Here is a 26,821-nt window from a genome sequence, read left to right as displayed (position 1 = left end):
TTAAGAAGTGAGATGAGCTGAGATGAATTTAGATTAAAAAGTTATTTTAAAATAAGTATTTAGATAAGAGAGTATCTTTAAGTACGAGTTAAACCATATCATCTCTGAATCCAAACCAACTTAAATCTTAATAGTACTTCAAATGCTTAAATTTGATAGAATTTTTAAACATTGACTCTAGTGATAAGGGTCTTGGTGTTGGTAGTAAGTTCCTATCATGTTTAAAGTTTGAATCATATCAAGCATAAATAGTTTCTAGGGGTCATTAGAATGGAACAATTTTCTCTTGAATTATTTGATGTGCACTATTAAGGAAACTCTTTGTCGAGGATTTATGTACACTCGAAATTAATCGGGACTCTATTCTCAGACATTCAGTGCTAATAAAAATTGGTTATATTTGATAGTTTAAAGTGTTAATGACTAGTTTTTACAATTTAGAATTGATAGACTTATCTGCCACTACCTAATTCCCCATAATTGGTCTAAACCTTTACAGATTCCAACTTGGCTATAATAATATATACACATTTGGATGAGTATTAGCTGTAGGATAGTCAACATAAGGTCTTGGAAATTGCATAGGTCAATTTATATAGGGGAAGGCATTCAGAATGCCCTGTTAAACCAGTAGGCAATATTTTCTTTGAATTGTTGCTAAAGGGAACCCCATCTTCCTTTTTGTGGAGCCCAATTGCTTATTACTTTTATCCATTGATTCTTAACCGTTGGATGGAATTCAGACCTTTTGTAGGTCTTCTTTTGGGGTACCTGATATATATGTATGTATAAAAAAATATATGGAGAGAGAGAGAGAGAGAGAGAGAGAGAGAGAGAGAGAGAGAGAGAGAGAGAGAGAGAGAGAGAGAGAGAGAGAGAGAGAGAGAGAGAGAGAGAGAGGCTTTCATTACATTTGGTTATGTGGTGAGGAATCAAGATTAAGCTGCTCATTAGTCTCTAATCAATTATTAATGTGTAGAGTTTTGGACTTTATGGAGGCTGCCTTTTCTTTTGGCGATACCCTTATTAATTTATTTTTTTATCCTCTTCCTCCTTAATGATAGATAAAACGTTTTTTCCACTAAACATTTTTCCCAGAGTTGACTATGCTGTAAAATAGTATTTATTTCTCTCTCTTTCTCTATGTATTTGAGGGTAGTGAAAGTTCTGGTTAGGAACATGTCAATTTTTGCAAAAAGTCCTTGTATTGTAACCCTAGAGTGTAACTTCTGCATAACATCATTAACCTTATAAATATTGATATGCCTGTCGCATCGATTCTATAAGATTATTAACTTTTGTGCTTGCCACATCGATTGTGTTATATGCGTGTCCTTTACCTATTTAATTAACGCTCAAAGATTGAGTTATGCTTTTAGGTTCTTTCCTATAATCTTACACTATGATTGTTGTTTTAATGATAAACCGTGTGCAAAACTTACGTATCTTAAAATAATATGTAAAATTGTATTTAATATTATTTTTATTAACTATGGGCTTAATGCTGTAATTTTTAAATGCCGGCTTAATAGGTATACGAAGAATAGGTCTATGCTTATGAGAAGCCCATCTAAGAATAAAACAAAACAACATAATCATATATTTTTGAATTGGTTTGGCATATTATGTGTTAGTTGATGGGTGGGATGAGGTGTAAAGTGATCCTATCAACTGAAGAAAGGTGGAGGATGTGATTGATGCAAGATCAGGACATCTACCAATAATTTTATTTATTTCTTTATTTTTGCTTTGCCAAGAATTTGCTAGAAAGTATTTATATTTTCAAGCAGATATATAGGGTTTATTCTCCTTTCTCCACACTGCCTATCTCTATTTACTTTATTTAATTCTGTTTTTTTTTTTTTCATTTTTTTAAGGAAATTTCCTTTGACATGATCGATAGTGACAAAAAAAAAAAAAGACATTTCCGAATTAAGAAAGAAATAAAGTTTCAGAATTTCAAAAAGGAGAAATTCTTTATCCCGGTAAATAGTAATAGCAATTGCAAGAATCTTGTTGTTAAGTACTATATTCCTGCTCTCCTTCTCTCTTTGGGTTGGACTTGTCTTTTAAGTAAATTCAATAATGGGATGATCTCAAAACGACTTATATTGTCACTTTCTTGGCCTAAAATTAATCATGTGATAGTTGATCATAAAGTTTAAGGTAAAGAATATTACTTTTCTGTTTTTACTAAACATTTTTTGCTCAAGTTCGCTCGAGATGTTTTTAATAATGGGCTCGAACAAAAGTTAGACAGATTGTTCGCTCAAAGTTCGCATGATAGTAGGCTCGATTGCAGGACAAACATATTGTTCATTCAAGGCACGCGTGATGTTGGGCTTGGGCGAAGTATTAATCCTAGTGTTTGCTCGAGCAACGTTCAATAGATTGCTTGAGCTAATATTTGATTGGCTGTTTGCTCGAGGTGTACTTGACATTTAGGGTTTCCAACACCATTTTATTTATATGTATATATATATATATATATATTTATTGTTTGTTCTTTTGTGAAAATGCGCATCAAATAACAATGAAGAAAAGAGGCAAAGGTGTGAAAGCATGTTGAGAGAGTGAAAAATCTCTAAAGAGTGAGAGTTGCAATTCTGTGAATAGAGTAATACTCTTGTAACTCATGATGTCTGATTGTAATCTCCTCTATAATAAAATCCCTTATAATTTTGTGGAGGTAGACATATTGCTGAACTACGTTAATTTTGTATCATGTGATTATTTACTTTTATCTATTTGTCATCGTTAACTTCACAACATGACATCATAATGTTAATTGGGAATCAGTAATAAATCTTTATTACCATGGAAAGAATTGTGTGGCCATTGCAAAGTGTGGTCATGATCAGTCCATAAGAAGAAAGTCGAGTAATCTTTTTATTTTACAAGAAATTATAATTTTTTTTGTAACTAAAACATTTCTCTATTAACCAAATATAATGTTTCAAAAATAACCTGAATAATTACATAACAATCAAACCTTATCCTTCTCATGTTACATTAATTGATATTACCACTACTCTCATGCGTACATTGATTTTGGTCTTGGTTTTAGCAAACAATATTTGATTTACGAGCCGCTGAAATTCCCCCACAGAATTAAATGATGTATTTGAATATAGTTTATGTCCTTGCTTCATATATATATATATATATATATATATATATATAATATGAGATAACGAGATAACAAAGAGAGTCACGGCCATTCAAGAATAAAAATGTAGACTAACCTCCATAAATGTGTCTTTTGGGAAAGTAGTTGGACAAGGAATATTACTGATAGGGTCCTCGGTCGAGATTCTAGACACCAAGCTGCCGCGCCCCTTCTTGCTCCTCAATGACCGATGTGGGCTGCCACTTGCTTGACCGTAATGGTTATGGGTGGTGTTGGCTGAGTTCGTATGATTGATCAGTGGCTGATGGTGGGCGAGATTCTAGTGACTGGGCTTGCATGCGTGCATGTGCAGAAGCTGAATCGTCAAAAACAGTTGTGAGTGGGATCAGGTGGTTAAGTGGCTGGCCGACCAAGTCAGGCACACGTGGCTCCTACTGGTGGGCTGACCAAGTCAGGCACCAGGTGTCTCTTGATGGTGGCTGACCAAGTCAAGCACATGTGTCACTCGCTTGGGGGGCTGACCAAGTCTCACACAGGTGTCTTCTGATGATGAAGCACACATGGCTAAGGGTGGTTTAAGTGGGTTGGCCGAGTGGGTGATGGCTGAGCGGTTTAAAGGATGGTTGGTTACTCCCTACAAAGTAGGGGAGCGGTTGTGGCTAGACAGGTGGCAAGGGCGTGTGGCTTGGCTGGTGGGTGGTAACTGTCAGCTTGTCCCCGACCTTGCTCCAGATTCGACCAGGGTGGCCTGGTGCAGACCAGATGCCCTTCAATGGCAACTCATGGCTGCCTTAAGCGATGCCCCACTAGAACGGTTCAAAATAATCAGCAAGCAAATGCGAATGTGGTGCAATAGACACAATCCAAAATGCTGAAATACCTCAACAGCGCATTAATCAAAGGAAAACAATGAAATGAATAGGTTACCCTGATTCACGAATTACACAGGGTGAGCCTTCTCCCTTGGGATTCACGGATTGCACCCAATGGAGCCTAAGTGACAAAGCACCAATGTGTCTATGGGGACTACAAGCCAAATTCGTCCAAATGTTCCAAGATAAAAACTAAGTGATAGCCTATTGCCTCACTTATACTAGAAAGCAATTAAAACGATTATAAAGGAAAAATGGTTCTGGGCCCACGCCTCCTGGTTAAGGCCTCGTGCTGTCAGTGGCCCATGGGTGGCCAGGATGACTCACAGCATAGGCTTCATGCTTGCACGCATGGGTCTTCAGGTTGGCCTACCGGGCTAGCCTTGGCTGGTCCATAGTTCTTGCATGTGTGGCCTAGGTTGTGTGGGTTGGGCGCCATTGGTGAGTCGCTGGGTTGGACCGTGGTTGGCTTAAACATGGCAGGCTGTTGCATGACCCAGGCTAGTGGGGCCTGGGCGTTGGTCTGCATGGCCCAGGCTGTGGTGCCTGGGCGTTGGTCAGCAAGACCCTGGCCAAAGCCAGGGTGTTGATCAGTATGGCCCTGGTCAAGACTAAGGCGTTGAGCAGCAAGGCCCTGGCCAAGGCCAGGGCGTTGATCAGCATGGCCCTGGTCAAAACCAGGGCGTTGAGCGGCATGCCAGCATACATGGGCCTGCTGGGCAGCCGCACTGTCAATTCCAAGGTGGGTGTGCAAGGGTGCGCTGCGCGGGTGCCTAGGCCATGCATGGGCCTTCTGCCTACGCACGACCCATGCATGCACACGGTGTGTGCGTATAGCCCATGCGTGCCCAGTCCGCACTAGGCGTGCGTGCAGTCTAGCCGTGCGTGCAGTCTAGCCGTGCACTGAGTGTGGTGTGACAACCTCGCTTGTGTGCATGCGCCGACTGTTCACTGCCTGATGGAGGGTGACCGTGGTCTAGTATTTACCAAGGGTTCGGTCTGTGGGCAATCAAGCGACGCCAATAGTGCTGTTGGCGTGATGTCCTGGCATGGGCTGGTGTTGGTCAAGGCATGGCCCGTGGCCTCCTGCCTTGGGGTTTTGATAATTACTTGATTGGTGGATTTGTATTAAGGAAAATGATTTATACAGTCTAAAAGTGCGCAAGTCCTGAACATTTTCACTGGAAAAAAGTAAGAGAAATATAAGATTCATATAAAGTACTAGATTTTTTTTTTTTTTTTTTATAATGAGATCCCATTTTTTTAAAATAAGTATACAAAACTTACACATCTTAACACTATATCTAGCACTGCTCATACAAATTTTATCTAAAATTTGCCTAATTTTAAGTCGTCATGCTATAGTTGAAATAGTTTGCCCCCACTTCTCAACTAGAAAGGCCAATTTTGTACAACTTTTGGACTCATTAAAAAAACAAAAATAGTCCTTATAATTAACTAAAGGCTCGTTTGGAAAATGAGATGAAATAAAAATTTTGTAAATAATAATAAGATAATTTGTGAATAGTAGTGAGATAGTTTAAATTGAATATTTTTTGAGTTTTATAAAATTAAAATATTGTTAGAATATAATTTTATAATACTATTTTGTTTTAGAGATTTAAAAAAATTGAATTGTTTTTTATTTTTTATTTAAAAATTTGAAAAGTTGTAATGATTAGTTTAAAAATTTTATATTTGAATTATGTTTACGAAAAAGATGTCAGAAGAGATGTAATGAGATTTAAACACAAGGAAATAAGCGTTAATTTTTGTTGATTGATTTATTTATTTGTTAGAATTTTTGTTGGGCACATTCTCTCGTAATTCTAAAATCTTGTTTAATTGCACAAATTATCTAATCTAATTATTATAAATTTTTTAAATATTGACATAAAATATAATAAATAATATAATTTATTTAAATTTTAAAATAAAAATAATATTTTATTTATTTTTAAACGTATCATCTAATCAATGTTATCCATTCATTTTTTGAAATTCAAAGTCGCACTCTCAAGCAACCTCTCGCCTCAATAGCGACTACTGGGATAGTAGTACGTACCCTACGAAGTCGCCGAAATTGTAGCAAAATTAATCTTGAGTCAAAATAATAATAATTGTAATAATTAAATTAAAAAAAAAAAAAATAGAATGTGGCGGCTAAATTCATGGGAAGTGGGTCACGCTCTGCGTACACCACGCATTCGATTATACAAGTCAAAACTGGCTCACATTTTACTCTTTACAAACTTATATATATTGTCAATAGTTATATATTTTAGAGAAATATTTTAATTATAAAAAAATTATATAAAAGTAAATTTATAAAATAAAATAATTTGATGTATTACGTTAGATTATAAAATTATTTTTATTATATAATAAATCTAACGTATTATATAAAAATATGTCAATTTATGAATTTCTTTTTATTATAAAAAAATTAATATATCACATCTTCTCATATTAGTTTATAAATTTTATTTTATGACATTGTTTTGTGAATATAGCACATATCATAAATTTAATTATTTTTATAGATGAGATGTGGTAAGTTAAAATTAACGTTGAAAATTGAATAAAACATGTTAGAATATATTTTTTAAATATTATTTTTGTTTTAAAATTTAAAAAATTAAATTATTTATTTTATTCTGTATGAAAATTTAAAAAAATTATAATTATTAGATTACAGTGGATGAGTTAGCTATAGCCTGTGAACCAAAAAGAATGTCTTGTAAGATAAGAAACACATGTTGATGATCCTATCAAACATATCCAAAATGTGTGTAGAATGGTGATGAGAAAGTCCCAAAAGTGTAGAAATGAGAGAAAGGGTAATTATTAAGGGAGTGGGCAGCGTGGGGGAGATGATAGGCGTGTGCTTTGGACTGTTGTAGCGAACTGAAAGCGAAACCCATGGGATATTGGCCGACCATGCGAGACCTTGGAGGAGGAAGAAAGCAAAAAATCCTGATTATTCACGCCAATGCGTGCGGGGTGTGCATGGATTAATGTACACTTAAGGGTTTGATGTATGACTTATATATATATTATATATATATATATATATATTTATATATACTTAAGGGTTTGATGTATGACTTATATATATATATATATATATATATATGCTACTTGCATGTGTGTAAATACATTTCTTGCTAACTTATACATTTATTTCTTGCTATGATCACATGAGGTTGTATTTACACACATGTAAATAAAATATATATATATATATATATATATATATATATATATATAATTCGATTAATGCTATACACCACATTAACATTCTATTTGCATTTCACTATATATGATGTGATACATTTACTACCACTTGATGATAAAGAAACATACAATAAATGATCATTTAATGGTGATAAATGTGCTACATCTTATTTAGTGAGATGCAAGTGAGTTGATAGTATAGTATTTAAAATTTTCTTTATTTTATAGATATAGCAAACTCCTCAAGTCTCAAATAGGATTACGAAAACGTAATATCTAACAAGAGTTATTATATTTCCAAATCAATATATAGAGCACACCATCCATATTACTTATTCAAATTTTAAAATTTATCTTTATTTGCTATACTTTACGCATCGGGCTTGAGAATTGTTGTATAATCAAACTTAAATCTTGTTTTTGAGAGCTTTCAAGCCAAGTTTATGAGGTCTCAATTAATCTAAACTCGACTTCAATTCAATCCCATGCATAATAAGAGATCAAGTGCACATGATCAAGGTTGAATTATTTGACTTTGAAAGATTAGAAAGAGCCTTAACTAGAAGTGTTGGTCAATCAAATAAGATGAAGAACACCTCTCCTTCCACCTTCAAATCCATTAAGGTCGTCACAAATCACAATCTAGTCTAGCCATTATGGACATGATCTGATCGAGCAAAGACAAAATCGTATAAATATACCAAATAAATGTCTAAAATCGACGCATCAAGCCAACTTGGTTGAAAGATATTGTTGTTTTAAACAGCTCTAAGATGAGAAAACAATGTTGATGATATTTCAATCTGGTTTCGTGACATCCTCAAAATATAGTTTTTTTTTTTTTTTCTTGGTGCTTGACGCATCACATGATAAATTCGTAAGTCATCATAGTCAAACATTCCAGCCCTACAACTACAACCACAGAGAGTGAGATCCCAAACATCTTGAAGCTCCAATGGGTCTTCACGCGCTTGAGTCGCTAATACGACGAAACAAACAAACAACCCCAAACAAACAACCCCTACTTTTCGCATTTATATAACCCCAAGACATTAACCTCCGAGACAAGAAACAAACAGAGAAGCACAGATACACGGCAACTTCATCAGCTTCCAAACATTCGTAAGCCCCCATAAATATGCTTTCCTTGTGTTTTCTCAAGTACTTCTCATTCCCCTGACTCATTCTCTCTCTCTCTGAGTATCCAATTCGTATAAGCAGCAAGATATGCAACCTTGTAGCAGAGAAATGCAAGGAATGAACTCCCTCTTAAACCCACCTCAAATCTCTCTCCAAGACCTCCATAACCAACAGATACAGATCCAGAACTCTCAGATTCACCACCACCAGCATCACCAGGTCCAGAACTCCGGCCACTTCGACCCCACCTCCCAAGAAGACTTCTTGGAGCAAATGTTCTCCACCATCTCTCCTTCATGTTCCTGGTCTGACCTCAACCCCACCAACCCTACCAAGACCGCCTGGGAACTCAAGCCCAGAGACCTCACCGACGAGTCGGTTCCGTCCAACCATGACAACAACAATGTTGCTTTCCAGTTCGATGACTCCTCCACCCTCGCCTCCAAGCTCCGCAACCACCAGATTAGTGGCTCTGTCAAGTCGGCTTCAGCTGCTGCCTTGATGCTCCAGCAGCAGCTCTTGATGTCCAGGGGTGTGACCGGCGCCGGAGCCGGAGTCGGCGAGTCTGGGCTGATTCAGATGCCGCTGTCTTTGGGGTCAGACGACGTAGTCGATGGGTCTTCGTCTTTCAAATCTGCCAATCCGGTGAGTTTTTTTTACAGAAAAAATGGAAACCGTCTTATGAGTTATTTGCATTAATAATGGCGAATCATGGAGTATTTTTTTTTTTTTCTCTTTTACAGGGAGGTGAGGGTTCTATTCAAGCTCTGTATAACGGGTTCGCTGGATCTATTCACGCACAGGGTCAAACACCTAACCAGGCTCAGCATTTTCAACATCCTCAGGTAGTTTTTGCAGCTGAAATTTGATAAAAATGAAGAATTAACTCGTAGGGTATTATTTTTCGGTTATTTTACGGGGCAGACCTATCCAGGGCCAAAACTACGGAGCTCCTGGCGCCGTGATGAACCAAGCTCCGGCGAGTGGTTCTGCGGGGAGTGCGCCGGCTCAACCAAGACAGAGGGTGAGGGCTCGGCGAGGTCAAGCCACTGACCCACACAGCATCGCCGAACGAGTAAAGACTTTTCCTTTGACTTTTGCGGACTTACTTATTTGTTTTGTTTCATGCCCTGTTTGTTTTCTTACGTTTTCCGAGCATCCAAACGGAAGCAGTTACATATAATTAGGGTTGTATTCGTTCTTATTCTCTGAAATGATTGGGGGTGATTTCGGTATGTGGCAGTTACGGAGGGAGAGAATCGCTGAGAGAATGAAAGCCCTACAAGAACTGGTTCCCAATGCCAACAAGGTGACGACAAAACCAGAAAATTATTATTATTATTATTATTATTATTATTATCAGCCTGATTTATAAGAGAAAAAAAAAAGAAATAAATTTCCATTTTTTTTTTTTTTTTTCTAACATGAAAAAAATCTTAAATATATAGCAATCTGGATGGAATATTTTGTTGGGTCATTTTAGTTAGAGTAATGTCATGTATAATTGTGAAGTGGGTGAATATCATATAATTATTTAAAAAAAAAGTAAGATTTATTATTAAAAATTTAATTTTTTTATATAAATTTCATATTTATTCATTACTTTTAAATTGATTACACATACTCACAACTATAAGTATTATTTCTCTTTTAGTTATTATCTTTTCTGCTCAATATTTATTATATATTGAGGGCAGATGTTGATCATAGTTAATAAATGGAAGTATTTTCTTTTCCTCATTGAATACAACAACTCAATTAGTAGGTGGCTTAGAATATTATTCGGGTTAAGTTTGATATGAGTTGAGTTAAATTGTAAATAATAATATTTTAAAAATTTTATAAAAATATATTTATTTTTTTATAAAAAAATTAAAAACATAGATCAGTGTTCTCCTTAATTTTCGGTCGATTGATGATATTCACGTGAGGAGATTATTTTATTTGAAAATCATTTCTAAGTTTCTGTCTCTATCTAAAAGAAATCTACCGCCTACCAAGTATTTTTTTCTTGAGTTTGGTAATAGGCATGTTCTTTTGTTAATGTATTCAGGTCATATATAGAGGTCAATAGTATGAAATTACTTGTACATAATAAACTTCTGTCGACCAACCACATAAGAAAATACTTATTAAGCACTGTTTGGATATTGAATTCATCTCATCTCAATTTATATTATTTTATTATTATAATTTTTTAAATTTTTATATAAAATATAATACATTTTTTAATTTTTTTAAATTTTAAAATAATAATATTTTTATTTTTTAATTTATTTCATCTCAATTTATTTTTACGTGATCGCATAAAAACATATATTAATATGTTATATATATATTTTTTAATATATGGGAGTTTTGGTACGACAGACAGACAAGCCTTCAATGCTGGATGAGATCATAGACTACGTGAAATTCCTCCAGCTTCAAGTCAAGGTACAGAGAAGGCTCTCTCTCTCTCTCTCTCTCTCTGTGCTTAAAATTACATGTTCTGTACTGGAGTTTATTAGATAATAATAATGGGGAAGGATTGATTCCCTTTGGTGGTTGAAATATCGAGAATTTTTAATTAAATGCATGGGTTTCTGAAACTAAACTTCCATTTTGGGTACAGGTTCTGAGCATGAGCAGGTTGGGCGGTGCTGCTGCGGTCGCTCCCCTTGTTGCTGATATGTCTCCCGAGGTACTTTGAAACCAAGAATTAGATAAATTTATGAAAAATTCTATAATTTGTTATATTTTCATCTTTTTATTTCAACACACACACATATATATATATATATATTAATATATAAATATATATACCTTTAAATAGAATAAAAAAAAAAAATTACATAATGATACATAATGTGGAAATGATATATAATATTTTATATTATATTCTTAATAATCATTATATGATATATTTAATTAAATTTTATAGAGTATAAAATCAGAATTTCAACTCAAAACTACTATATGGTATGTGATCTAAAGATTTTTAAATAGAATAAATTGATAAATTAATGTAATTTTATGAAATCTGTTACATTTATTTTATAATAAAAATAATTTTATAATTTAATGTATATATTAAAATATATTAATTTATAAATTTAATTTGTGTAATTTTTTTTATAGTTAAAGTATATATTTTTTTAATAGAGTATCTTTTTTTATAAAAACACTTGGTGCGAAATTTGTACATACAGTACTTGCATATCATTTTCCATGCTAAGAAATACAGACAAATTGAACGATATCATGGCATCATCATCGTCAAAGTCTCTCTTTCATTCTCAATCAATACAAAACGACAAAACAAAAGCAGCACGCGTGCTCCCTTTCTCAGATTCCTCTCTCTCTCTCTCTCTCTCTCTCTCTCTCACGAGCTTTTTCCTCTGCTATATGATCTACATCTATATCTACGTGTGTGTAAATATGAAAGCTTTTTTCTTTATATGTACGACTGTCACTCTTTATAATTTTACGCAAAGAGAAATGAGTTTGATTTGTCGTTGTTGTAGGGGGGCGGTGACTGTATTCAAGCCGGTGTAGGTGGTGGGTCACTCGGTGGGCGCAACAGCTCCTCAAATGGCCACCAAACGGCGTCGTCTAACGACAGCCTGACGGTGACGGAACACCAGGTGGCGAAGCTGATGGAGGAGGATATGGGTTCTGCCATGCAATACCTCCAAGGTAAAGGTCTCTGCCTCATGCCCATCTCACTTGCAACGGCAATCTCCACCGCCACGTGTCACTCCAGGAACCCCATGATCGGCAACAACCACCACTCGGTGCTCCAATCCAACGGTGGCGAGGGCCCCTCCTCCCCCAGCATGTCCGTGTTGACCGTCCAGTCAGTCACTGTGGGTAACGGTTCCGGTGAGGCTCCCGTCAAGGACGCTGCCTCGGTTTCCAAGCCGTGAGTTGACGGTGTTGACTGACTTTTTGGTCATGCAAAAGCAGTTTTTAGTATTAAAAAAAAAAAAACAGAGAGAGAGAAGAAAAGAAGGAAAGAAAAGTCTACGGAAATAAGGCCTCAGGGGCCCTCTAAGCTTTTGGAGTCGATAAACGACGCCGTATTTCCGTAGACTTTTTTGGCTAAGGCTAACTTCACCACCATGAGCTACCCACCTAATCCAAAGATGTCACACTTTTTTGTTTATTTGTTAATTATTTTATCTTATGCAATTTGGTTATATTATTATAATGTCCTAAACTTTTTCTAATGAAAGCGTTTTAAATACGCATTCATTATGTTATTATTGGAATTTTAGCTTTAGAATAACAAAGTACTGATTTTGTGATTTGTTTATGTATCAGAGGTTGTCTTTTGATAAAGTTTTATGTGGTTTTTGTCTTGTTTTTATTTCTTTTCCTTTTACTCTGCTAAAGCTACTTGCTTTGTGGGTTGGTCCAATTGCAATGTGGATTGAGGATCAAGTCAACCACTCAATGACGTGTCGCTTTTATTGGCATGGGCTCAGTGGATAAAAGTTGGTGAGAAAGTTCATAGAAACTCAGCCAGGCTGTGAGCAATTATTAACTATGAAGAGTTAAATCCATGTAATCAGTGGAAGTTTGAAGCTTGGGGTTGATTTGAACTTGAGTTTCTCATTGACTAATGAAGCAAGGTGAGCTCAAAGTCAAGCTTGAGTGTTTTAACACATCATTAGTAGAAATTTCATCATTTAATCCCCTAGGCGTGGGCTCAAATCTGAGGTTCGAAATTATGGGCGCAAACAATTTCAAAGAGCTATGTTTCATCGACTTCTCATGTCGTGTTTGTGAAATAACTTCAATGAGTAGATAAACACGTGAAATATTTAAATAAATAAGGTAAAATGTTAAGTCAAGATTAGAACATTTTTTCTAATATTATGTGAAATTACTACTTATATCAAAAGTTTAAAGTTTAAATTGATGGAAAGAGATAGATTTAATTATTTATATTATAACTTTGGATATCCTCATCGCCAAAAATGAAAGAAATTATGTTTTATTTACTAGGCTCAATCATAAGCATGCTTATCTTTTGCAAGCCGTTTTGGACCACCAAGCACCAAAATTTCAGAGAGATATGGCTTTCGGCCGGCCCCATGTTGGCAAGATAGTCAACAAATTAATTAGTCTCCCTGTAGGCATGGCTTCATTCATTCTACCACCGAGCTTGACAACTTGTATCGATTTCATCCAAGATGTCTGCCACCGGCAAATGAACATAGCCCTGCCACTTCCCCAGCCACTGCCTCCCCCACACACAACTTAATTCATCACAATCTTAGAATTTTAGAATCAAATTCATTCAATCGCCTCGCCATCACTGTTGATTCAGCTTTCAAAGCTTGCAGCCTTAGGTAAATGATTAGGAGTACAACCAATACTCATATTCTGCACTGCAGCACACCACATCCACTTCAGAATAATACCTTGGACATGGTGTAGTAAATAAAAGCAAATCGAATAGAAAACAGTTTCGATCACGAAATAAATTGCACACTATAGACTTTATCTAGCATTATTGTTTCTTAAACAAAAGGTTAAAAATAGCTATTAGGGAGCAGGAGGAGTAATTCAACCTTAAAGTACTTAAGATTCTTGAATTTATAACTCATCACTTGTAATCGAGCTTTAAAACTCGATCGACTTGACAGTGTGTTCGCACATTAGACAGTAAATTCATATATAAGAAGATTTATAAAGTAAAAGAATCAATCATTTTTGTTTTAATTGCAACTTAAAACTCTCTCTAAATATCATCAAGGGGGTATATGACTATTAGGAATGATAAGAGAAAAAGTAAAACAAAAAGTGGAATCAATCATACACGACATAAGGTTCGTGACACAAGGTTAGTGTGATTTGGTAATGTGACTACATCCATGGAGCTACAGAGAATTTTATTAAGATGACAATTAAAGATACAGTGCGGCCGTACAATAGTTTAATACAATATAATGTAAACCTCAACCAATCACTCTGGCCAATCCTTCACTCTATAGCCCAAGCTTCATTAAAAACTCACAAAAAAAAATTGCAAGGAATCTTTGTCGGGTTGGGTCATCAAACCGGGTCGCACACAACACAAAAAGCCAAGCCAACAATGGCTAAATTATTGGCTTGACCACGTCTACTTGTGGTTTGCACGCTATGGGGGTCTATATCAATGATGCTTGATTATAAACCCCACTTTAACCATCCCTACTTCAAAGCTTTACAAACTTTTAGCATTAAATTCTTATCTTTCATAATTCAAAGCCCACCTAAACCTCATTTTCCTAATTAAGAAATGAATTAAGTCATCAGCAGTGGTAATGTACAGAACAGAGAGTCAAGTAGGTTGCGTTTGGGAAAGTGTGAGGTGTTCTTTAGCTTTAGCTTCAACATATTGTTTTCTACCTACCAATCATTAAGCTAAGACATATCTCAAGATACCTTGGATATACCAAGGAAACAGGAATAATTGAAGATGATCTTTTTTCAGTTTTATTGAAATGGCTAATGATTTAGCATCTCGTTCAAACATCACTTCCATTGAAATATCTTTGTTTGGGCTAAAACAGAGCATTTTATTTGATTATTTCCTTTTGAGCATCTGTGTATTGAGCATTTTGTTTGATTATCGCCTTCAAACTTAAAGTCAAAAAGATGTGAATCAATGAAGTTCATCAATCAATTAATTAAGTAGGTGGAACGTTACTTCATTTCATTGGTGAAGACATCCTTAATTTAAGTTAATTAGGATACATTATTATATATTTGACAGCTGGAGACCAAAAACATTCTATGATTATTAACTTAGGTTAGTGGATGCTAACCTACTAATTGAAATGCATACCAAACCATCCTGAGATTGACCTTATCACACGCATACATTAGCACCAATCCTTAAGATAGATATCAACATGTGGGAGGAAGACATGTTCTCCACTACTTCTTGTCAGCATGCAATGTAGAGTTTTCTGTTTCAAGTCTATCTTTTTCCCCTGCATTTGCTCCAGTATGAAAGCTTTCTTGGAGGAGAAATTTCAATAGAATTCCACTGTCATGAAATCTTGAAATATATATCATATAGTAAAACTAATATTTTCTAATTAGTTTAGACTTTTGGATTAGTTTGTGATTTAAAATGTTATCAAAACAACGGTTTTGATTCTTTCTCCTTAATCCTAATTGGAGGGTCCAATATTGGCTTGGCCGAAATCATGGCCCTAACTACGACCAACTACTCTTGAAGGAAAGACGTTCGAATAAGCTGCTTGGCTGCCCTAATTACTAGGAGGGATAAGCCTTTCCCAATGGAAATCCATAGTATGGCTGTTAGATCACTCTAGTAATTTATGGATAAGCCTCACGGCTAACTACCGCGTGAACCTAATCTATTTACAGTGTTGATCCAATGGACTTCTACGCCTATATATAATAGGTAACTCTAGATCATCTAATTACATACTTAAATTATTATCCATCATTTGTTATTAACTTAGGCATCGGAATTGTCATAAGCACTCATTGCCACCCACATAATAGCTAGCAAGTTAACGATCACGTTCGGTTGTGGGACACGTCCTTTACACTAACTCGCTATTCCTCTTAACTAGGAAAAATTATTAGATATTATTGACATGTGGACAACATGATAGTACTTTCTTACTATATGAGTCTCGTCCTTATAATAAGTCAAAATAAATTTATATTTACAAGTCGGTGTATAAGGTATATCATTGATATGACAAAATTTAATTAACAAAATAATTTAAAATGCACATGGGTTTGGCTCGACTATAATCAAGTTTAGGCGCGATTGAGCCCTAGCTGCCAGCCCATTGTCATTGAAAACCGTACATATTTAAGTGCAAGCCTGGTCCACTAGATTTAAGAGTGGGCTTGTTTGGCTTAATTCCTTTCCCATATTGTCTACTGCATTACTTTATGTGGCAAACAGGAGCAAGTAAAGCCAAACAATACTGCTGCAAAAGCTACTGCATTATTTATAACGCTTACTATTGTCTGAGTTCGTGTATCCCCATTATTCATCTGGCTGTCCATTGACAACAATTACAAATTGACAAAGAAAATAAAGGAAACTAAAGTCTACAAACGTCGTTCGTTTACATAATTTTTGGTGGCTGCAGTATGAGTAGCGGTGATGATCCATATACTACCACTAGCCCATGGTGTATGAAGGGGTTGGTAAGTTGATGACTGTGGTCTTGACCTTAGTCATCATGTTTATGCTGTTGGTGATTCCTTGCGACCCAATTCCACTATCCTTTATGCCCTGTCATGAAAGAAGAATTTGTTTATGTGCATTGAGATAATGAACTTAAGCTGACAGGTTTCTTGAGAGTTAGTTTACCTGGAAAGGAAAATAATCCTACCTGGAAAGGAAAATGATCCGGTCCTCTAGCTGGTGCTGAGTTTATCTGAACTGTCCCAGTCTCCATTGCATCACTGATCAACATTGCTTTGTTGATGTCCCTGGTGAATACACAGCCCTGCATATATAATTCATGTGCTTTGATCAAACGTGTGGGGAGAGATTAATCATAGCAGACAGGCTGCTGAAAAATTAATCATAAGTGTTCGATAATGGCTAAACTACTATATTTTCACTTATAGACAGATTGATCCCTTGGTTTTAAGTTCCGTGAAAAAACCTCTAAGTGGACAATCAGGGTAGATTGAACTAGTGTTACAGGTGGTCAAACCTCAGATAATTCAATTATATTTGAGATGAGGAGATTGTTCATTGCCCTCTAATTAGCAAATGAGTAAATATACATGTTAGGTGTAAGATGGACATTAGTGCAAACAGTATGAACTTTAGGAGAATCGAAACACAATATTCAGAAAACTAGAGGAGAGATGTATACCTGGAGCCCAAAGTTGCTAGCATTGCAATGGTGGATTCCTTCTTCTACAGAACTGATCCTAATAACTGGCAGAACAGGTCCAAATGGTTCCTCCCATGCAATCCTCATATCAGGCCTAACATTATCTAACAACAACGGCCAGATGAGGTTGCCCTCTCTTCGGTACTCTTGGCAAAATGTGGCTCCTTTTTGTTTAGCATCCTTAACCAACCCTTCAATGTAATTAGAAGATGACTCTGACACCACAGGAGTGATATCACAGTTCTCCTCAGGTGGCCCAACGGTCAACTTAGCGACTCTTGCTTTCACTTTCTCAACCAAGGCATCAGCAACAGATTCCATCACCAGGATGACCTTAACTGCTGTGCATCTTTGACCACTGCCATTAACGTCGGCACCAAGCTTTAGAAAATATCTTAGCAGTCACAGGGAGCATAAACAATTAGGCTCAGTTTGGTACTGCAGAGAAGTAGATCATAATACATGGTTCCCAATGCTTCAACCAACCATTTTTATGCAAATAAGAAGCTTGAGACAACACCGAACAACTCCTATATATTATCAAAATAGAGAAGAATAATTCCCTTTAGGACTGTTCCTAAATGAATCCTTAAGACAGTGGCCAAGTCCATTCAAGCAACAGCATCTCAGGTATTAATTATCTTGAATGTTGTAGCAAAAATTAGCAACACAATGACAAAACTTGATTCCATAGTTGTTCCTGACTATATTTTCCACCATATCAAATGGAAAGTTATTTAGTCAATGGAAAAAGGATAAAACTATGTCAACTGGGGCATCCACTCTCTAAGTACTAACATATTGTTTGAATGAGGTATGTATAGCCAGCTTATATCTACAAAATGACTTTCCGATCCCTGCAAACATAACTCAATTAGTTTTCCTTTGTCATTGACAATATATTCTAGTTGCAAAAATTTTCAATCTTCTTGTGCTTTAGTATCAAGAGCAATGGTGATTTAATGGAGCTAACCCCCAACATCTTCCCTCTTGTAAAATAAAGGAAATTTATGGAAAATCCTTTTACCTGTAAGAAAAGCCCCCTTTTATTACGTTTGCTGCTACCAAATCTAGGTCAGCATCCTCAAGTACAATGCAGGCATCTTTTCCTCCCAGTTCCATCTGAAGAGGAACCATGCCTGCCTTTTTTGAAATTGCAATACCTGTGTCTCCACCAGTGAAGCTGAGCAAAACAACAATGCAAGTTAGGGATGACTAATCAAATACCTTACAAGGGAATGGAGAGATATAATTTAGTGAGAAAGAAAGAGGAACTGGATTTACCTTATACAGTTTACCCCAGGATGCATAGTAAGGAAGTCACCAATCTCAGAGCCTCTCCCAGTGACACAGCTAATAAGGCCTCTGGGAAAACCAGCCAAGTGAAAACAGTTAACCATATGAAGAGCAGCAACAGCACCCTGAAAGGAAGTTAACGGTGAGATTAAGAGACATACCCCATTCAAGAAGAGACAAAAAGATGGCAAGAAGCATACATCAGTTCGGATGATAATGGTTGGAGGTGCATATATATGGAGATTACATACATTATTGCGAAGACTAGGTGCAGAATAAGCTAATTCATTAGGTGAAGTACCTGGGTTGGAGGCTTGAGCACGATGGAGTTTCCAGCTATCAGTGCGGGAGCAATCTTTGACACAGCAAGATTGACAGGATAGTTAAACGGTGGAATGGCTAAAACCACTCCAATCGGAATCTGCAACATAAAGCAAATGTGATATGTAAACCATATCCAATATCAAGTTGTTGTATATATGCTTTCACATATCTGTATCTTTTCGTGTTTCAGGGGTATATGATGTACAACATATACATCCAAACAGAACAGAATGCACCCAGCAGCATAATCATGAATGTGCTATATGATGTACAGCATATACAGTCAACTTGGACGGTAAAGCTTATACATTCATTGGTACATTAATTTTTAATTGTTGTTTTGTTTGGTTTTATCCTGGTTCATCATAAACTCCTCTTGCCTTCCTTCCACTCACACGCATGCTCCTCCGCGCGCGCAATGAACTGTTTAGATTAACGTTAATATGCATCAATAGACATGAGATGTTGTTGATATCGATGGATGACAAAACCTAAGCTAATGTACTTACACTCCCATCCACCTTCTCCATGAGTTATCATGTCTAATTTACTGTCCAATGCTGTATTTTTTGTGGGACCTCAACCTTTCGCTGTCCTCTCTACCTGTCACTGCTCATTCTATTTATTAATCAAGATCTTATTATCATTGCGTTTCCCAAAGTTATCATCAAATTTCAGATAGGACATGGGAATAGAAAGAAATTTTCATATGGAATTTAGCCAAGAGTAAACATTTTCATTTATTTTACCGTCATCTTAGAAACTAAAGCAATCAAAATACATTTGGTGGACTAACATGCAGAGAAAATGACAGGGAACCGAGAAGAACTTGGACTGCTTATTTAACTGCATATTAAATAATAATAATAATAATAATAAGCAAGGTTGTATAGATAAAGATGAGGATACTGGGCTGTAGAATTGATAACAACATTTCCACAAAAAATGACAGGGAACTGGGAAGTATGACATCAGAGGAGAGAACCAGGAAATATTAGAATATTAGAATTTGTTACTTATGGTATTAAAGGATTGGCTTTTTGTGAGATTGTTTCAAAAGATTCTCATCGATTTCTTATCTCCATTGTCAGACTGTCAGACAGAAGAACGCGTTACGCCATCAATAAATAACAGTATCTCTGACGTTATAACTTATTTTATCCAAAGAAAGCAAGGATGTGTATGAGCTGCAAATGCAAGAATACCGCTTGTAATAATTTTGCCAGAACTAACTACAAAATACCTCATCTCACTGTATTAATTCAATAAATCCATATTTCGAATTCGTTATTTAATAAGAAATTTCCATCATGAAAAGGGAAAAAGAGTGGAAAAGCATACCTTAGAAGTCAGGCAGTATTTGTTTCTCTCATTTCCAGGAAAACTATCCGAAACCAAGAACTTTCCCTCTCCCAGAATCCTAACCCCCTCTTCAGCACAGTAAGAAACCAGGTCCCCAGACCTCACAACCTTCATCAAATCCAAATATTCATACCAATCGCCTTCATTAATCGATAATTAAAACATGAATATAAGCATGATTTTGATACCTCAGTTACTGAATCTTTAGCTGGTTTTGCGATTTCTTTTACGAGACACTCAGCAATTGGGGCTTTATGCTCTTTGAGGATAGCAGCGGCCTTGTGAAGGAATTCTGCTCTCCTCCAAAGAGGAGTCTTGGCCCATGATTTCTGAGCACTTTTTGCCGTTTCCATGACCATATTTACCTCTTCTTGTGTACAAGCTGTAGAGATAACATAAGAGCAGTTCATGAGAAGATAAGCAGCCCCTAATGTAAATCAAATAACTTTGAAAAGATAAGTTTTGCTGGGAGTTGTAACTGGTTTTGATTATCAAAATTAATGATTTTGGTATAATTCTGCTTGGAGTTTTCACTCAGTGAGTTACACTTTTCTTTCCACCATTCTTTGACTAACCAAAGGAAGTCATGTAGTTGAAATGTGTATATTTATGTCATAATTCACAGAAGATGCTCAAGCTTATTGGCATTCTCAATTCTAAAACCACAACAAATTGATATCACCCACTTTTAATTACCTAGTACATGGTTTTTGCACCATTGAACTTTATATCTCGAAGTCTTGCGTGATCAATAGTAACAAAGATAATATCAGACATTATGGGTCACCTAAAACTCGTGAAACTAAGATTCCTTTAGAAAACACCAAAACTTAGCGACAGATTCTCAGTTCGAGCAAAGAAAACATGAACCAAAAACTTTTCCCTAGTCCAAAACAAAGCAAGATGGTCACCTTGAACCTTGTACTGCGTCTTTCGCGTAGTCGGGTTGATAATAGCAACACTCTTACCGGAAGATGATCTCTTCCACTCTCCTTCTGCGTAGTACTTGTACACATCTCCGTCCAAAATCTCTGAGAACACTCCAGTCCCAGCCATACTTAGAGAAACAAACTCAAGAAAAGAAACAACTTCAAATGAAGCCCTCTTCCACTCCCTTGAAAGAGGCAGAGAGTCTGTCTGTGTGTGAGGAAGTGAAGGTAAGGAGTTTCTGGTGTAGTTTGGTTTTGGTGTTGTGTGGTAATATATATAAGGAGAAGGTAAGCCACGCCTTGCTCCATCCTCCAATGACTTGGGACAAAAGGGGTTGGTGATTAGCCATTAGGTGGTTCAAAGCTTGCCAAATCAGCTACTCAATTCCTTTCTCTTTTTTTTTTTTTCTTTTCCTTTCTTTTAATTTATCAAATTTTCCTTCATCACGCTTGTTTTTTTTTGTTTTCAAACGGTTGCATGCCAACCAAATCGATCAGCTACCCTCGTTTTCTTCACGAGTTCTTATATGTATGTGAAGCTGTATCTAACTTTTCATTTTTCAAATTTTCTAGATAAAAAAGAAATTTTAAAAAAAAATTAAAAAAAAGAGAAAAATAGGATATATATAGTTTTTATAATGTTATTATGTGGAAATCCCTATGCAATTTGTACCTAAGAGTTTCTTGTTTTGTCTTTTTTGTTTTTGGCTCTAGAGCAGTAATACTCTTAATGCTTCTCTATTTTGCAATTTTATGTAAAATAACTAATAATATATGATCTGTATAAGTTTCTATTCATCTTTGTAAATATTTTTTATTATTTATTTCTTTTTCCTAATCTTTCTTTATATTTCTCACATTTACAGTACTTTTAGTTATAAAACATGAAAAAGTCACAATATTATTAGATTATTTTATTTTAATAAAAAGAGAAGTAGTTAAAAATTTTGCACAACATGATAATTAAAAGGACATATAGAGAGCTCACCAACAATAGGATGAATGAGTTTTTTTCATGCTTATTTTCTTTTTAATTTTGTATTGGGCTATTGATGTGATTTTGACAACAGAGAGATAAATTGTTCACATTAGAAAGATTGAAAGATTTGGAAATATTACAAATTTAAAAGCAGTTGAAAAAATATTTAGAAAAAAAAAAAAAAGAATAGACAAATATTTATGATGTATTGCAAAAGCTGTTTGGTAAAATAGAAAAAGTAGATTTTGCTCAAATTTAAGTAGTGTTAAATTATAGCTAATGGTAGTCAACCTTAGCCCACCCTAATTTTAATAGTCTATTTTAATTTTTCGCTCTAAAGCTGAGCATTTAAGCATTTATTACTTAAATGAGAGTGTGATATGTAGTATAATTCATTAACTTGATATCAACGAACCGCTTTCGGCCATAACTTTGATGGGTATACTTCCAAATTAATTTCCATAACATTAACTGATCTTCAAAGTCCTTAAGCAACTTTAATTAATGGCAATGTGTACGTTATAAACAGTGTGTAGTGGGGACAGATAAGAATGCGGGAGAGAGGGAAGGATTGTTTGGACTAAGGGTTCTTAATTGCATCGAAAAAAAGAAGTCAAGTGAGAGGGAGATCAAGAGATTTTTGTAAAGAGATCATGAGCTGATCACATCAGCTTGCACAAAAACTTGCCAAATTACTTTGTGTCTTTGAGATTTGTCATGTAAATCAAGTTTCCGGCCATGAAATGTAAATTAGAACCTGGTGAATTCACTTTGCATGTCTGGATCAGGTCCTGATCAACAGTACGATACGTGTGCAAACTGGGAAACGCATGACAAATACCAGCTAGCTACATCATGATCAGTCATCAACATGAAAGTGAAAGAACATGATCAATACAATGAGTAATTATATACAGCAACAAGAGTTCAAACTATATCAATGCCAACAAAAGGAAAAAAGAAAGATTCATGATGAACATGGAGATCATTAATGCGGAATATTGACTGAAACAATTGAAGCTAGCTACATATACGGCCTGCAATGATCGCAACCTCATGAGTCTATTATGAACCTGTAAATTGAAAATTTATATGCCATTAATTTTTTCAGAACCTGAGTAGTAGAAAGCTGTGCCATGCCTCCTCTCCTCGGCCTCCTCCTCTCTTCTCTTGGTGATCTTCTTTCACATCAGGGAGATTTATTTGATTAAATAGACTGCCGAACAGAAAGTTATCCTAGATTTCATCGATTCTAGCGATGGTATCAATGCCGTACGTTATTGCAGTTAACTCCACAAAAGTAAGTTGGATCTAACGTGCATGGTTAATGGGCGGGGGACCTTAATTACAGAGGATTAATCGAAAACCAATTCCCTCATTTACAAGTATTTTTGCTTCTTTCAACAATTAGGATAGATCGATGTTGCAGACCCATCAATTTTATATTAGAGATCATGAGCTAATTGTTAGTTTATATGTTTTTATCACTTGATTCTTCAGATGATCGTAGTAGTCTATGTGCTCTCATGCATGCATGCATATTAGCCACTTGGCAGTTGCACCAGACCATTTGCCATGCTATGGAGCTGCCAAGAATGCTTCAAATATACAATATTGTCGATCGATGGCTGTTTGATCAGCCATCACCACTACTTTAAGTGAAAGAGGACAATTTTGGCTGGAATGCACGTTCTTACGTGGACCTATGTGCCATTTTCTGCACGCAGAGAAAGACACATCATGCATGCACGTCCTCAGAGAGAGAGAGAGAGAGAGAGAGAGAGCAGTAGTTATGCCTGCTTAAAAGAGAGATTAATCAAATTAATCAATGAGTCTAGTTTATTATTGTAGGTTTGGCGCCGCTGTGCCAAAGAGCAAGAAGAAGAAATACAAGGGTACTGATCATTTAAAAAATTGCAATACCAAATTTTGGACAAAGTGATGCCCCATTATGCAAAATGTAGGCAGGCAGATGCATTTCATGAAGGTCTATGTTTTAATTTAATTTTTTTTTCTTTTTCCTTCAAATACGATCTCGATCGATATTGCGAGCTGCTTATTGAGACTCGGATTATCACTTCAATTCCTGCATTGAAATTGCCCACAATTCACATAAAATTCGATATTGTTGATATTAACAATGCAGCAATCAAACAAATTAAACCAAACGGCCTGCCCAACAAAAATATGAATGCAACTGTATATGTAATAATAATAGGCCATATCTGGTTGTCCTTTTTATCTTAAAAGCTACGGTCCAAGAAATGTTCCCCTTGTATTGTTGATCATTGCATGCAGTAGTATCAGCTATACTACCATACCGTGTGCGGGTGTATATATATATATCAATACCCATAAAAGGCTGTGCCTCAATAGTCTCCCTCCCCCAGTTGAAACTTTCAAAAGAAACTTTCTATTTCTCCTTTCAATAATATGAGGATAGAATAACTGATAAAAAAAAAGTAGGCGGAAAAATCAATTTGCACTGATGAATTCATTAGAATGTTTGAAAACAATGCAAATTTAAAAAGAAAAAGAAAAGAAAATGCTCATAATTCTCTACATTTATGAAAAACCAAAGAAGAAAACCATGTCTCCCAATTGGACCTTGCATATATAGTATTTGCTTTAATTTTCCCCAGAAGATGTTGATCAAACTAATTAGTTAAGAAGTTTAATTTCTTTGCTTTTCTTTTATGGTTTTTTTTTTTATCTTTTTTGCTATATATTCTTGATCTCAATTTGGTAAACCTGACCCTACCCACACCGAATGGCCCCCACTCCATGAAATTTTTGGGGTATATTCCTTGGAACCTCGATCCCTACACAGCTATAGTACGTACCTGCAATATTTATGGCATAAAATATTGATTTAAAGCCTCCACGTGATTAAGATCAGTACATATACAGCATGCATGCCTAATAAAAAAGAAAAATCAAGGTTCAAATATTTTCTAAAAGACCATGCTTGCTTGAGACCATCATGATGAAGTCCTACATACCTGCCTGCAACATTAAGGTAGGAGGATTGAAAGAAGTTTCTCTTTAATTTTTTTAATTTCACATGCTCCAACCAAAAAGTCAATATCCCCCTAACCAAGATTGGAGTAGTACCGGAGGAGTAGCTAAAGCCTGAAGGCATGAATACATGCGTTGTTGGTGGTGATAGTTTGATAGGTACGTATGTACAAGCATCCAGCTTGTGCTTAAAAAGGAGTCTAACCTCTACGGCAGCCTCATTTATACACTCCAGACCAAATTATATTTTGTTAAAAATTGAATAAAATATTACTATAATATAATTTTTTAATATTAATTTTATTTTAAAATTTGAAAAAATTAAATTATTTATTATATTTTATGTAAAAATTTTAAAAATTTATAATAATTATAAAAAATGAGATGAAATAGTATAACCAAACCTTGGTGCAGGTTCAACAAAAAAACCATAGCTAGCAGCCACAAAGTAGTAGTTTCGCGTGGTTCACAGTGCATTAATTCACTTCCATGCATGCATGCACCAACCCCACATATTTATATACATTTTTCAATACTTTTAAGTTAGATGCCCCACCAGTCAATTCATGTTCCTAAATCCTTGCTCGTATCTAAATGAACCATTAGTCAAGACCAAACATAACTTCTAATTACGCAGTCAATCTTTCCAATTACTGTTTAGAAAAAAGATAGACACATCATGTGATCAAGTCTCGTCTCGTCTTGTATGAGAATTTAATATTAGAAAAATACTTTAGTCATAAAGAAATTAAACAAGTAAACTTATAAATTGATGTGGTTTGATGTGATATATCATATTGTAAAGTTACTTTTATTATAAAACAGATCTAACGGATTCTATAAATCTACATCAATTTATAGATTTATTTTGTATAATCTTTTTATATTTATAACAGTTCTCTATTAGTATTTATCTCTCTCTGCATTTAAGCATCCAAATCAATCAGATAATTAGAGAGAATGTCAATCGTCAATCTTTTGCACAATTTAGAAGAAAACTTTTCCAAACTTTTGTCATGCCTCCAAGCAGATAAAATGCTTTCAAAAGACAAACTGACTTTCAAGGGTTGAGATATACCAAAGATATCTCATTTTGAAATGGTACAAATGGTCATGAGTTTATGACCCAAAACACTTGGATGTGAAAGTACTATAGTTTTAACTTGAGAAAGATTGGGTAATAGGATCACCAAGTTCCAACACCAACTCCGGCCCATATCTATCCCTAAAGCATGGTTGACAATTTCTACATGAACACTGATTTTAATCGCAAGCTTTTGAAAGTAGGAACCAACAGTTATTAGTTTAAATGAGATAAGATGAGATGTTTTATTAAAAATTGAATAAAATATTATTATGATATAATTTTTTAATATTAATTTTATTTTAAAATTTAAAAAAATTAAATTATTTATTATATTTTGTGTAAAAATTTATAAAAATTATAATAATTATATGAGATAAAACGAAATAACTTGGATTTGGATATCCAAACCAGCAAGTGTGTTAATGAAGACTTCCAAACAGGAATTTCATACAAAATAAGCGTGGCCCTGGCATTCTCAATAGCTAGTATGTATCTTTTACCTGATCCATCTAGAAAACGGGACCTTTCAAGGCTTTCCTAATTTCTTAGGCGCTACTCAGATCTAAAA

General features: G+C 35.3%; 2 protein-coding genes across 3 annotated transcripts; one reads left to right on the top strand and one right to left on the bottom strand.

The window, feature by feature from the left end:
- Window positions 1-8,294: 8,294 nt before the first annotated feature.
- LOC122297106 (bHLH transcription factor RHL1-like) lies at window positions 8,295-12,326 on the top strand. The gene is made up of 7 exons (XM_043107002.1): window positions 8,295-9,024; window positions 9,123-9,224; window positions 9,314-9,454; window positions 9,623-9,688; window positions 10,750-10,815; window positions 10,994-11,062; window positions 11,886-12,326. Exons 1-7 carry the CDS (start codon window positions 8,467-8,469, stop codon window positions 12,285-12,287), a joined length of 1,404 nt encoding a protein of 467 aa, XP_042962936.1. The 5' UTR covers window positions 8,295-8,466; the 3' UTR covers window positions 12,288-12,326.
- Window positions 12,327-16,326: 4,000 nt separating this feature from the next.
- Window positions 16,327-23,595, bottom strand: LOC122296344 (NADP-dependent glyceraldehyde-3-phosphate dehydrogenase-like). 2 transcript variants are annotated; one of them, XM_043105954.1, is made up of 11 exons: window positions 23,263-23,595; window positions 22,906-22,996; window positions 21,152-21,271; window positions 20,429-20,622; window positions 20,220-20,348; window positions 18,856-18,975; window positions 18,543-18,679; window positions 18,286-18,441; window positions 17,238-17,616; window positions 16,721-16,859; window positions 16,327-16,642 (listed from the first exon to the last, which is right to left on the bottom strand). In XM_043105954.1, exons 1-11 carry the CDS (start codon window positions 23,284-23,286, stop codon window positions 16,629-16,631), a joined length of 1,503 nt encoding a protein of 500 aa, XP_042961888.1. In that variant the 5' UTR covers window positions 23,287-23,595; the 3' UTR covers window positions 16,327-16,628. The 2 variants fall into 2 exon arrangements, with proteins under 2 accessions (XP_042961888.1, XP_042961887.1); XM_043105953.1 differs by having other exon boundaries at window positions 16,743-16,859; window positions 23,263-23,592.
- Between the last annotated feature and the right edge of the window lie 3,226 nt (window positions 23,596-26,821).

Source organism: Carya illinoinensis, chromosome 15 (assembly GCF_018687715.1).
Source record: "Carya illinoinensis cultivar Pawnee chromosome 15, C.illinoinensisPawnee_v1, whole genome shotgun sequence".
NCBI lineage: Eukaryota > Viridiplantae > Streptophyta > Magnoliopsida > Fagales > Juglandaceae > Carya > Carya illinoinensis.
Note: the sequence above shows the minus strand (reverse complement) of the source record. Positions and strands in the feature narration are given on the sequence as shown.